The sequence below is a fragment of the Dipodomys merriami genome, unplaced genomic scaffold, assembly GCF_024711535.1.
Source record: "Dipodomys merriami isolate MVZ:Mamm:240054 unplaced genomic scaffold, mDipMer1.0.p SCAF_55, whole genome shotgun sequence".
Classification (NCBI taxonomy): domain Eukaryota; kingdom Metazoa; phylum Chordata; class Mammalia; order Rodentia; family Heteromyidae; genus Dipodomys; species Dipodomys merriami.
This window is the reverse complement of record NW_027206124.1, coordinates 6,059,201-6,072,063: the sequence shown is the minus strand read 5'-3', so window position 1 is coordinate 6,072,063 and position 12,863 is coordinate 6,059,201. Positions and strand designations below refer to the sequence as shown.

The 12,863-nt window shown below is 56.4% G+C and overlaps 1 protein-coding gene across 1 annotated transcript; it reads right to left on the bottom strand.

Annotated features, from left to right (window-relative positions):
• Positions 1-662: 662 nt before the first annotated feature.
• On the bottom strand, positions 663-12,635 carry Pnpla3 (patatin like phospholipase domain containing 3). The gene is made up of 9 exons (XM_069999897.1): positions 12,449-12,635; positions 10,267-10,499; positions 8,664-8,729; positions 5,929-6,138; positions 4,924-5,005; positions 3,664-3,837; positions 2,445-2,577; positions 1,654-1,758; positions 663-802 (listed from the first exon to the last, which is right to left on the bottom strand). Exons 1-9 carry the CDS (start codon positions 12,633-12,635, stop codon positions 721-723), a joined length of 1,272 nt encoding a protein of 423 aa, XP_069855998.1. The 3' UTR covers positions 663-720.
• Between the last annotated feature and the right edge of the window lie 228 nt (positions 12,636-12,863).

Genomic DNA, 12,863 nt, shown 5'->3' with positions numbered 1-12,863 from the left:
TTGGTTCTATTCACATGTCACCAGTTGTCATAATATGTAAGTCAATACACACTCCCTTGCATGTCTACACAAAATGCTTTAGAAATAATTTAGCTTAGGAGCTCTCAGATGTAACGAAGCCTATTCTTTTTACCATCTCAGAGGCGGGGCCCTTGTGGGGGAGAATGGTCCCCACCCTCCCTGTACTGAAGGCTTCCTGCAGGAGTTGGGGTATTCTCTTCCTTCAAGATGGCACACCTTGCCCAGCCCTAAGGCCCTATCCAAACAATGCCACCCTTGGCGCCTATCCCCACCCCCCTCAGCCCCTCGGCCCCTATGGATCATCAGGCTGTGGAACAGGGTGAGCAATGCAGCTTTGGTACCCAGCTTCCAGCCTCCATTCCCCAACCAGTGTAGCTAACTGATGTTTAAATATTAAAAAGTGCTCATTGTCCCCAAAGGGGCTATCCTACTGTCCACAGACCAAATCAATGTCCTCTGCTTTCCCTCATCTAGTGGACGGCCTGCGGTCCTGGGGTCCCAGGGAGTCAGGGTCATTCGGCAGCCCGGGCAGGCACAGAAGCCGAGCGGCTCCTAGCTGGAGCAGCAGGAGGACATGTGCCTCCCACCTGGCAGAGCTTCCCGGGTGAAGGGAGCTGTGCCTGAGAGCCAGGCGGCCTCGGCGTGGCTGCTGGGACCATCCAGCAGCAAAGGTCCCCAGCGTCAGGCCCAGGCCCGCGTCTACAGGGGCGCAGCGTCGCCTGCCGGTCTGTACGGGGCTCCACGCAGGGGCCCGTGCTGGCCACTCCACGGCACTGGGGATCTGAAACAACGAAGGAAGTGAGCGGTGTGGCCCCTCCCGCAGCCTGCAGTCTTCAGTCCATGCAGCGGTGGCCCGGCACCGCCAGTCCCTCAAAACAGGCCCTTAAGAAGACCCGGAGGGTGAGTGGCCTTCCAACCCCACACTTTGGCTGAGACCAGTCTCCTGCCCTAGCTGGGCCCGTGTTCTCTGCTCAATTGTGGGCACCCCACTACCCACCAGGCCCACTGCCCGTGGCCTGTCCCCATGCGCACATCTTCTGTAGTTCTTCAGAATCCTCACTCTCCCCACACTGCCTTTCCTCCCTCCCCAAGCTACCAATAGCAACCCCAGCTCCACTCTCTCTCTCTCTCTCTCTCTCTCTCTCTGCTGGTGGCTCCCTAGACTCCTGCAGGACCCAGATGGGTAGAAATCACCCTGAGGAACAGATAAGGAAACTGAGGCCTGTCATTTCCAGGACAAGGCTCCTCCCTCAATGCCAGCAAGGCCCACCTGCCTCCTGGATCCATCCAAATTTGTAGAACTCAGGGCGCCATACTCACCCCAACTGGCCCACCTCATGCTGACATCAACAGCTCTTCTGGAGGGAAGCCTTACCTGTCTCCTCTACCCCCCCGCCCCCCCCTGCGGCCATCAACGCCGAGCCCCAGGGGAGCAGAGCTCCCCTCCAAGGCAGGTGTCAGCCCTCCCCCCTCTGATGGGCTCACAGGATGGTGCCACACAACAAAGCCAGCCTCCCCCCCCCCCCCCCCCGCCCTGGGGCACAGTGTCCAAGGTCCCTAGAATATGGAGTGAGGCCTGAGCAGATGTCAAGGGACCCGCCTGGCCCACCCAGCCTCAGTAGAGTTATTTACCTGAAAGAAGGGAGCAGGCATGTGGTGGCTCGAGCGCAGACCTGGGAAGTGGCCCAGTGCAGCCACTGGATGTCCTCGGGCAGATCCGGGAGCCATGTCACTAGTCTGCAGGAATGAAGCCACATCCGGGAACACTCACTATGTTTAAACCAGGTGTGGTGGTCCTGTCTGTAATCCTGCTACTCAGGAGACTGAGAGCTGAGGGTCAAAGCAGTTCAAAGCCAAGCCCGGGCAGGAAAATCTATGAGACTCTTATTTCTAATCAACCACCAAAAAGCCAGAAGTAGAGCTGTGGCTCAAGTGGTAGAATACTAGCCTTGAACAAAATACCTCGGAGACAGTGCCCAGGTCCTGAGTTCAAGCCCCAGGACCAGCACCCCCCAAAAAAGTGATTATATAAATTATAAGAATTACAGAAAGTGATTAAAGAAATTATAGAGCAGCGGTGGCTGAGTCTCATGAATACAACACGGCCAGCTGGAAGACGGGCTTCTCTGCTCTCCACTAGCTTCCTGTGGTTTTCAAGGAAACCAGTCGGAGGGGTGGCTAGGGCCCCATGTGAAGGCCTGGCCTTCCTCCTAACAGTTCTGTAGCCTCAGAGCTCTGACCCCAACCTCCCCAGGCCTCAATGTCCTCATGAGCTCATGAGAGGCTGGGCCAGATGCTCTGGGAGGCCACCACCGGCTCAGAGTAGCCTTCAGTAGTTTCTGAGCTTGCACTGAGCTACAGATGTGGGGGTTCCAAGGTCACCTTCACAAGGTCACTGATGCACACCCACTGCTAGGGCTTACCTGCGGACAGTGGCGATGGCAGACTCCACCGGCAGGGTGCAGGGCAGCAGGGCATAGGACAGGATGCGCACGGGTAACAGGTTGCAGAGCCTGCTCAGGTACCCACCCCTGTCCTTAATGGCTTCACTCAGGGCTGAAAGAGACAATCTGGAGATATTTCACCTGCCCATGGGAAGGGCAGAAGGGGCTCAGCCTGCTAGGCTGTCTGCGGCCTGCTAGGCTGGAGTCCCAAGCTGGGTGCCAGCTGGGTTCACAGCCTGTGCCTTGCACAGCAAGGGTGAGGCAAAGATGGAAGGGAGCTGGGTGTGGGGGCACGCCTGGCGTCCCAGCACTTGGGAGGAGGATGGAGGCGGGAAGTCTGTGAATATGAGTGAGATCCTGATGAAAGAGAAGGGGAGGGGAAGGGAGAGATGAGGGAGGAGGAGAGGAGGAAGGAGGGAAGGGGAAAGAGAAAGGAAAGGGACATAGTCTATAGTTCAGAGGCTTGAACTCAGGGCCTCACAGTCATGCTTGGCTCTTTAGCTCAAGGCTGGCGCCCTACCACTGGGTCCACAGCACCACTTCCAGCTTTTTGGTGGTTCCTTAGAGATAAGAGTCTCATGGACTTTGCTGCCTAGGCTGGCTTTGAACCGCGATCCTCAGATCTCAGCCTTCCAACTAGCTGGGATTACAGGCATAAGCCACCAGGCCCTCAGATGGGGCCTGCTTTAAATGGCACTGATCCCATGGTGGGGACCCCAGCGTCACCCCAAACTTCCCTCTCACTGTGACATACTTGGGGGTTCGCATCTCTGCATGTGAATCTTGGGGGCACACAAACATCGGCCCACCACAGCATTGCCTTGGGTGGTGGTGACTACAGCACTGTCCAGTAAAGTTTCCAAGTGGTGGGACAGGGGGAGGGAAAGTCAAGAGGGGCCTCAGGAAGGGCACCGTAGTGAACAGGGGGGGACAGAAAGGACCTAAGGAATGGCCAGGCCCCAGAGGCAGGTCGCTGGCCCAGGACACCCAGAGACCAGCATGGCCGGGGCTCAGAGCTGGCCCAGGAGGGCGTCCCCAGCCTGGCTGCTTCCTGAGCCTTTGTGTTTAGACCCTTGGTGGCAGACGGTGGCCCTCCCTACTGGGCACTGCCTCCTGGGGAGGGAAGGGAGGGCAGGAGACCCCTGGGCCGGGACCTACCAGCTTTCCCGGTCACTCTGCCCCTGGCACACACAGGTACCTGTGGTGAGCCTGGGGGAGAGACTCCCAAACAAAGCCTCGTCCCAGGCCACGACGCTGAGCTGCAGGGGGTCCAGAGGCTCCTCCCCCTCCACGCCTCCCTTATCCACGCAGGGCCCATGGTCCTCTGGCTCCATCTCTTCTGGGGACAAACTCAGGCCAGGCTGGGGCCCAGCTCCCATTCCTGCAGAGGTGGGGAGAAACTAACCACCATCAGGGGAAGGCACAGCCGGCAGCAGCCGAGCCCTGCGCAGTGGCAGGACGACGGCGGGCATTTGTGGCAGGAGAGACAAAGTGGGTCTTTAGCGCTGGGCAGCGCGAGGCCCTGGGTTTAACCGCAGTCAAGCGAAACCAAACCCTACAGCCAGCAGAGCTTGCTCAGCCGCTGCCGCTCACCAGCTGTGCGGCCCTCTCCACAGCTGGCTGGAAGGATTATAATCAATTGATCACAACCACACCACTGCCCTCCAGGCCCTGAGCCAGCACTTGACCGTTACGCTGCCCAGAGCTATCCAGTGCCAACTTAGGAATCCGAAGCACAGGGAAATTAAGCCATATGTCCAAAGTCATTAGTGTGGGGCAGAGCCGGGCCTGGTGTCAAAGATGACGTCCTCACATGGCATCCTGAGCACACGGAAGATCCCGTTCCTCTTCCAGTCAGCCCTGCGGTGTAACAGCAGGGTCTTGCTCCCGGAAACATGCTGTCCAGTGAATTCATCTTTGTGGTGTGTCCCTAGGTGACATAGCGTCTAGGACCTCTGTGATGGACGCCACCACTGGCCAGCACCACGCAGCGCCTACAGCCCAAGCCCCGAGCCCGGGTGACTCAAAGACAGGCGTTGCTTAGTGGGGTGAGACAAGCCAGTGGACACGACCCCACCCGGAAGGGACGCCACGCTGATTGCTTCATTCAGAGCCCGTCCCAGACACCCCATTAGAGCTCAGCCTGTGAGTTCAAAAGGAAAAAAACAAACGGGGGGGAGGGGACCCCGGGGCAGCGAGGACATCCAGGTTTGGGTCCTAGCTCTGTCCCACCCCGGGAGGGCTGTAAGCCCCTCTCCTCCCCTCCCTATCCTTTTCCTCCCCTCCTACCACTCCTCTCCCAGCCTTGGCGTTCCCATCTGTAAAATGGAGTGAAGATTTCCTATATCACAGGACTGACAAGTGGACTGATCAAGACGGAGCAGGCAGGGATTGAACACCTCATGACAAAACTAAGGGACTCTCTAGCAGAGTGTGACATGAGTGACCCCCCATACACTACACACAGCCCCCCACGTACCATTCTCTTCCAGGAATCGGAAGGCATCCACATAGCCTTGAAAGCAGAGCTCACCCATCTCCTACAAGCAAACCAAGCACGTGCACTCAGGGTCACTCGTGGCGTGCAGTCAGCAGAGGGGCCTGCGGGCCAGCCATCCCAGAGCGGACACGGGGCCCTGTGCTCCCAGGGGGCTGTGGGGCTGGGCTCCAGATCCAACCCTCCCTCCAAGGAGGCCCTGGGGCCTGGCTCTCAGTGTGCCTTGGTCTTGGGTGGAACCTCCATTCTAGCCTAACAGTTCCTTGGGAGCCCTGTGGACAACAGAAATCAAACCTCTTGGGCTGAGGCAGAGGCAGACCACCCATCCACCCCAGCACTGAAGACAGCTCCCAATGGCCAGCTGTGCCCCCTACCTCTTTTTTATTTTTGGCACTCATGGGGCTTGAACTCTGGACCTTTGCTCTGTCCCTAAGCTTTTCACTCAAGGCAAGCATTTTACCACTTGAGCCACAGCGCCACTTCCTGTTTACAGGTGGTTCGTGGGAGATAAGAGTCTCACAGACTTTCCTGCCTGAGCTGCTTTCAAACTGTCATCCTCAGATCTCAACCTCCTGAGTAACTAGGATTGCAGGAATAAGCCACGATCACTCAACCCCTATTTTTTGAGAGCCTTACTGTGTAGTCATGTTGGCTCTAAACTCTCCATCCTCCTATCTCTTCTTATTTTTGTTTATGTGGTACTGAGGAATCGAACTCAGGGCCTCATGCATGCAAGGCAAGGCAAGAACTCTACCACTGAGCCACCTTCCTAGCCTCTCCATCCTCCTATCTCTACCTCTGAACGCTGGGGTTACAGGTGTGTAATGTCCGGCCCTCCCTGACTTCTGAGTGCTGGGATTACAGGGATGCACTACTATCTCCGGCCTTCCCGGACTTATTAACTCACAGTCCCCTCGTCATCAGGAAGGCCCTCTCCTCCTCCCCCCCCCCCCCCGCCCAGCTCACCTTGGGACCAGAAGGGAAGAGTGCTCTGGACAGGAGGTGGACGTTCCCCTCGCAGACGCGGAGGCTGAGGTTGGTGACGTTCAGGTGGAGGAAGTTGGTGGACTTGACCTTGGGGCAGATGTCATGCTCTCCATAGAAGGGTGACACCGTGATGGTGGACCTGGAGTCCAGGAAAGGCACGTTGTTGCTCAGTCCTCCGTCCACATATCGCTGGCAGGAAGAGGAGACGGGGAGTCTGTGTGAGGCTCTGGGCCGGTGTCTGGTGGGATTTCAGAACTTTGGGCAGAGACTTTGCAGGCAGCCATGGTGGGAAGGCAGGGCTGGCGGCCACTGGCTCAGCAGACCCTTACCGGGAAGGGGCGGGGCCAACCAAACCAGCACAGATGGGGAGACTGAGTCTAGGCTGTGTGTGCTGGTCACTGCCTAAAGCCACATGGGTACCCACAGGTGTGCAATATAATGTAAGTACAGGACCAAGTAATCCCGGGGTTTGCTCTGTGTACTGAGGACAGAGGGTGATGTGAGAGCCACAGGTTCAAATCCACAGCCCTATCCCTGGTGGGACACATGTACCTTTGTGACTGTTTCCTTTCACACCTTGAAAAGAAGTAACACTTGCATGTGTTCTCTCTCTTATTTTTTTTTTTGCCAGTCCTGGGGCTTGAACCCAGGGCCTGGGGCACTGTCTCTGAGCTTCTTTTGCTCAAGGCTAACACTCTACCACTTGAGCCACAGCCCACTTCCAGCTTTTTCTGAGTAATGTATTGGAGATAAGAGTCTCATGGACTTTTCAGTCTGGCTTTGAACCGTGATCCTCAGATTTCAGTCTCCCAAGTAGCTAGGATTACAGGCAAGACCCACCGGTGCCCAGCCTTTTCTTTTCTTTTTTGAGACATGGTCTCACTCTGCAGCCCAGCCTGGCCTTAAACCCTTGATTCTCCTGTCTCAGCCTTCTGGGTTGTTGGGATTATACAAGTGTGCTACCATGCCTGGCTTAGTAGCAATAGTCTGAGAGGGTTTTGAGATTTAATCAAGTACTGAGTCTGAGACCTAGAAAATGTCCTCCTGATATGGGGTATGGTGGCTCACACTATAATTGTAGCACAGGGGAAGCTGAACAGGAGGTTCAAGTTCAAAGTCAGCCTAGACTTCATAGTGAGACCCTGACTCAAATAACAAAGAGGGTTTCCAACTAGCCCAACTGTTATAGGAAGAGTGGGATTCAGGACTAGCTTGTCTACCAGACAGAGCTGGGGCCTCGCTTCACAGTTGAAAGCCATGTGGATTGATGTATATGTGTGTGTGAGTGTGCATGCATACGCCAGTACTGGGGCTTGAACTCAGGACCTCAAGCTCTTTCTTGCTTGGCTTTTGCACTCAAGATTGGAATTCTACCACTTAAGCCACAGCTCTACTTTCAGCTTTTTAAACTGATGATAAGAATCTCATTCCTCAACCAGCACCGATGGCTCACGCCTGTAATCCTAGCTACTCAGGAGGCTGAGATCTGAGGATCACAGTTCAAAACCAGCCCGGGCAGGAAAGTCTGTGAGACTCTTATCTCCAATAAACCACTAGAAAACTGGAACTGGCCCTGTAGCTCAAGAGGTAGAGCACTCGCCTTGAGCTGAAGAGCACAGGGACAGCGCCCAAGCCCAGAGTTCAAGCCCCATGACCGACCATAAAAAAAAAAAAAAAAAATCTCATTCCTGCCTACGCTGGCTTCTAACCCCAATCTTCAGATCTTCTGCGTCACTAGGATTATGGGCATGAGCACTGGTGCTCCCCCTGGCAAGTTGGGTTTTTCCTCTGTAAAGCAGTGCAGGTGCGTGGACCCGGCTCTCTGGGTGTGAGTGGAGCTCCCTGCAGCTGGCAGCCCTGGGGATAATGCTGCTCTGGCCTGGGCGCTGTCCCTCAGCTCTTCAGCTCAAGGCTAGTGCTCTACCACTAGAGCTTCTGGCTTTTTTTCTGCTTATGTGGTGCTGAGGAATCAAACCCAGGGCCTCAGGCATGCAAGGCAAGTGCTCTACTACTGAGCCACCTTCCCAGCCCCTAGTGCTGCTCTTGAAACCTGAGTCCAGAGGGGCTGGACTGCCTTCCTGAGCTGAGAAGCTGGGAGGAAGAGCAATGATTGCACACGTGGGGGTCAGAGGTCATCAAAGAAGTGTTGTGGGAGAGTGTGTTCTCAGTTCTGGTGAGATAAAACCCCTGCCTGCCACCAGCGGGGGGAGGGGCCATGTCGGGATTTAAACCTTGCACAGGACTCCACAGCCAGGTTCCAAGAGCCCCGGGGGACCCCGGCCCCTGCCGTGGGGCACAGAGGGGCCGTGGGCGGCGGCCTGAATATAGGTTCCCTGACCTTGTGCGGGTTTGGGCGATGCCAGGGCGCTGGCTTGGAGCTTGCCAGCTCCCTTTGCACCTGCTGCCCATGGGGGTTTTAGAAGCTATTCTGCTTCAGTTGTTGTGAATTTAAAAGATAAAAGAACCCAGAAATGGCCAGCATTATACAGCCTAGACTTATTCTTGCGCATTACAAAGTAGCACAGACATGAAAGATCTGTGTCAGCCACACATAATAGCACACATGTGCTATCTTCCCCTAAGAGGAAAGCACTACCTCCCAGGAGTAATCAAGTCTTAAAGATCTTACATGGGAAGCAGGTCACTAGCAGCTGGTGGAGGTGTCAGTGACGGGGTGGGGGCGGGGCGCGGAGCAGCTGCACACACTCACTCACCACGCCTCTGAAGGAAGGAGGGATTAAGCCAGAGAAGAAAGGGATGAAGCAGGAGCACAGCACAGCCTGCCAAGAGGAAGGAACAAGCGGTGAGGGCCGCGACCCAGCCTCCAGACTGCCCCACTTCTTTCTACCCTTCCAGCCCAACAAAACTGAAAAGCTCTCTGCACATAGTAGGCACTCTAACAAAACCGAAAGGTTTTGGCTTTAACAAAACAAAACAAATAGGCCTGGCGCACAGCAGGTGCTTTAACACACAAGTGAAGGAATGCTCAAGCCTTTGCGCCCGCTGGTGGTTCAGGTCTACAGAATCTTACCCACAGGCAAGACAGCCACACGGGCCTGTGGGAGACAGGATCACAAACTGTTGACTCAGGACTGCAGGGGTGGGGTTGGTGCTTCCCAAATCCTGACAGGCGTGAGTGGAACCCCAGATTCCACACCCTGCCCTGGGGCCCCTCCTACAGCAGGCTGGAGGTGGAAGCTGAGATTCTGCCACTCCACTGGAGTCCTAAGTGAAGGGGATGCTGTGGTCCTAACTCCTTCCCTCCTTTCTCTTCTTCCCTCCTTGCTTCCCTCCTCCCCCGCCCCTTTCCTTTGTTCTACAGCACTAGGGATTGAACTTAGGGCCTAAGCTTGCTATGTAAGCATTTTCTCTCATGAGCCCAACCTCCAACTTCCTCCCCACCCCTCTCCCTGCTTCCTGCAGAAAACACATCAATCCACTAAGGGACAGGTACACGTGGGAACCAACAGCTACTGCTTCTTCCAGAAGCAAGCTTAAACAGATGATGAAATAGTTTGCTGGGCTGCTATTACACCCACCAGGCAGCTGTCTTGTCCAGACCTGTGTTTAGTATAACAGTCTTTCATCCCAGAACCCTCATGAAAAGCTTTAGCCACGTTAAATGATTTTTTTTAATTTGTTTTTTGCCAGTCCTAGGGCTTGAACTCAGGGTCTGGGTGCTGTCTCTGAGTCTTTTGCTCAAGGCTAGCACTTTACCACTACAGCCACAGCTCCACCTCCGGCTCTTTTGGTATTTTATTGGCGATGAGTCTCACAGACTTTCCTGCTGAGGCAAGCTTTGAGCTCTCATCTTCTGCTCTCAGCCTCTGAATAGCTGGGATTATAGGCATGAGCCACCAGCACCTGGCTTAAGTGGTATTTTGATATTGCAAATGATCTCTATGCAGATCAGACTCAGTCACCTTGAGGTGCTTTGCCAGAGAAGCATAACTCATTATGGAACACAGAGCTGGTCAGGTGAGAGAGAATGCCAGGACTGGGTGATACTGGCTGAGCCTTGAAGAAGGGAGAGGGGCTACTGAAATAGAGTGGCTCCATCCCCTGCCCCCAAAAAGAAGAAAATACAAGGTGTGGTTCAAGTGGTAGAGCACCAAGTGTGAGCAAAAAAGCAGAGCTCAAAGCCCTGAGTTCAAGCTCCAACACTGGCATTTAAAAAAACAAAAAACAAAAAACAGAGTCCCGACACATGTAGGGTTTCAGGAAGCTGTAGGGAGAATGGCTGGGTGCGCAGGGAGGGGTGCAGCGCAGGGAGGAGTCCATGGCCCACCACATCCCTCCCGCTCCTCTCCGACTTACATCCACAACTTCATCCTTGGAGTGGAAGTCCGACACCAGCACGTTCTCGCCATCAGACACCCGTGTGAGTGAGATGTACAGCTTGCCAGAGACCAGCTGGTGGACGTTGGGGGGGAGCTCCGCGTGGAGCCTGTCTCGAAGGCATTTGGTCATGTCGAAGGAGGGGTGGAACGTGCCCATGTTCCGACTCCTGGCCTTCCTCACAAGGTCCACCAGACACATGAGAACTCGGTCTGCAGATGGGAGACAAGGACACAAAAGAGACAGGGATGCACACCAGCCAGCAAAGAAGCTGCAGACTTCTTTCTATACCTGGGGTGTCCAATACGGCAACCACAGTGACGAAGGAACCCACCAACAAAACTAGTGCCAGCTGACATGTGGAAAAGATATTCTGTATTTCAAAGGCCATGAAGGAAATAGTTCATTAAGAGTGGTTTCTAGCCAGGTGAGGCGGCTCAAGCCTGTAATCCTGGCTACTTGGGGGGATGAGGATGTAGGAATCATCCGTACTTGGAGGAAGGGATCTAGGAATCATCTGTACTTGGGGAGGGAGGGAATCTAGGGATCATCTGTTCATGGCCAGCCTTGAAGAAGTCTCTGAGACTTCATCTCAGCCAGTGGTTGGGTATGGTGGTTGCACACCTGCAGTTCCAGCTATGATGACGATGGGCAGTGCAGCTTGCCCATCAGACCAGAGGCCACAAATACATTAGCACCGCAGCTCTGGCACACAAGGCTTCAGCATGCAGGGTACAGGAGAGGGAAGGTGGGCTTGGCCCCGAGTCTGAATTCTGCTACTACCTCTGCCTCGTAGCGTGGCCTCAGTAGGACACTGCCTTCTGTGTAAATCTCACCCTGTGCCTTTTCCCCGTCGGACAGAGTTATCTGACTTTTAGACACAAAGAAGATGAGGTAAACTACGAGAATAGACTGTTAATGAATAGCGAGTCTCACTCTGGGGTGGAGCACCCACCCAGCCTCAGTCCAAACACAAGAAGGTAGTTTCGGGGAGACAATAGTGGCTCATGGCTCTGTAGCCACACCTTCCTGTGAGCTGGGGTTAAAGCACCAACCTAAGGTCCCTGCAACTTGGGGGGGCGGTGGCCTACAAAACCTCTGAGCTACTCGCCAGGCTCTGGTGAGAGCTGAGCCTCCCCTCATCCAGTCAGGCCCGGCTCCAGGCTGCACCTGTCTTCTGCCTAGCTATAAGCCTCCTTCTCCATGGTGTCAGGGTGAACTTCTGGCTCCTGGGGTCAGTGCATTTAACCCTTGGCCCAGTGAACCATCAGAGCTTGTTGGAGCCCAGAGATCTGTCACTCAAGATCTGCCTGAAGTGTGCAGACGGCCACACAGCCGGTGTCATCCTCTGAGACCATCCTTGCTCCTCTCTTCCTTGTGAGAGAAGGCAGACAGGCAACCAGCCAGCACAGCCTCTCTCCTAAATTTCAGCCCAGCATCTGCTCACGGATTCTACCCAATGGCAGGGCTCTGCTTGTGGCAGAGGCTTCCCCAGCCACCAGGTCGCTGCCTGCCAGAGCAAAGAATAACATGTGGAAAAGCCTGGGTAAACAGGTGCTGATAAGGGGCATGACCATCCTGCCTGGGGACCTCTGTGCTGCCACCTGCCCCAGGCCCTTGCCTACTGCACCTGGGTCCCCCGGGATGGACTAGAGAGAAACGACCCTCCGCCCTTCCCACGTGGACAAATGTTTAACTAGGCCAAGATTCAAAGTGCCTACAATCGTGCTGGCAGGGACTCTGAGGTGCCCGGGGTCGGTGGAGCCTGCAGGGAGGGATGGGGTGGGGTGGGGTGGGGTGGGTGGGGTGGGGTGGGGGAGGGGGAGGTCCAAGAACCCAGCGCAGCCCCAGGACGGGCTGGACACGGGAACCAGAACAAACTTTCCCATCCCAGGCTCCTCCCCCGAGATGCTCGCAGCTCTGAACTAGGTCGTCTGCCCTGGGACATCCCCCCTCCGCCCCTCCCCACGGGGGCGACTTCGGGGTCCCGCCGGGTCCCCTGCAGCTCAGGCCCCAGGGAGCAGCACCGCCCTGCGCCCCCGTCCCGCCGTCGCCGGCTCCCGGCCCCGGGACGGGGCACCCCCTCGCAGCCCGAGCCCCGGGACGGGCCCCGGCGGGCGCCCCGCCTCCCGATCCCGGCCGGGCGGCTCCCCGGACGCACCCAGCGGGATGCGGGACAGGAAGATGGCGCAGTGCAGCGCCCCTGAGGAGCACCCGAAGAACCTGCGCGCCCCGCACACCAGCTGCGGCGCGCGCTCGCACAGGCAGTGGGTCACCCCGACGTGGTAGAAGCCCAGGAAGCCGCAGCCGGCGAAGGACAGGCTCCACTGGCGCTCGGGGTCGTTCATGGCGGCGCGGGGTGCGGGCCAGGACCCGGCGCGGGGACGCCGCCGGCGCGGGGACACCGGCGCCCCGCTCCCCGAGCGCGGGCGCTCTGCGCCCGAACTCCGCGCGGCAGCCCAGGCATTCCCCCGCGGGACGTCAGCCGCCGCCCCCGCCCACTCGGATCATGCAAATGAGCCCACGTAAGGCCCAATGAGCGTGCGCGACCTCTGCCCCTCCCTCTTCTGGGCGGG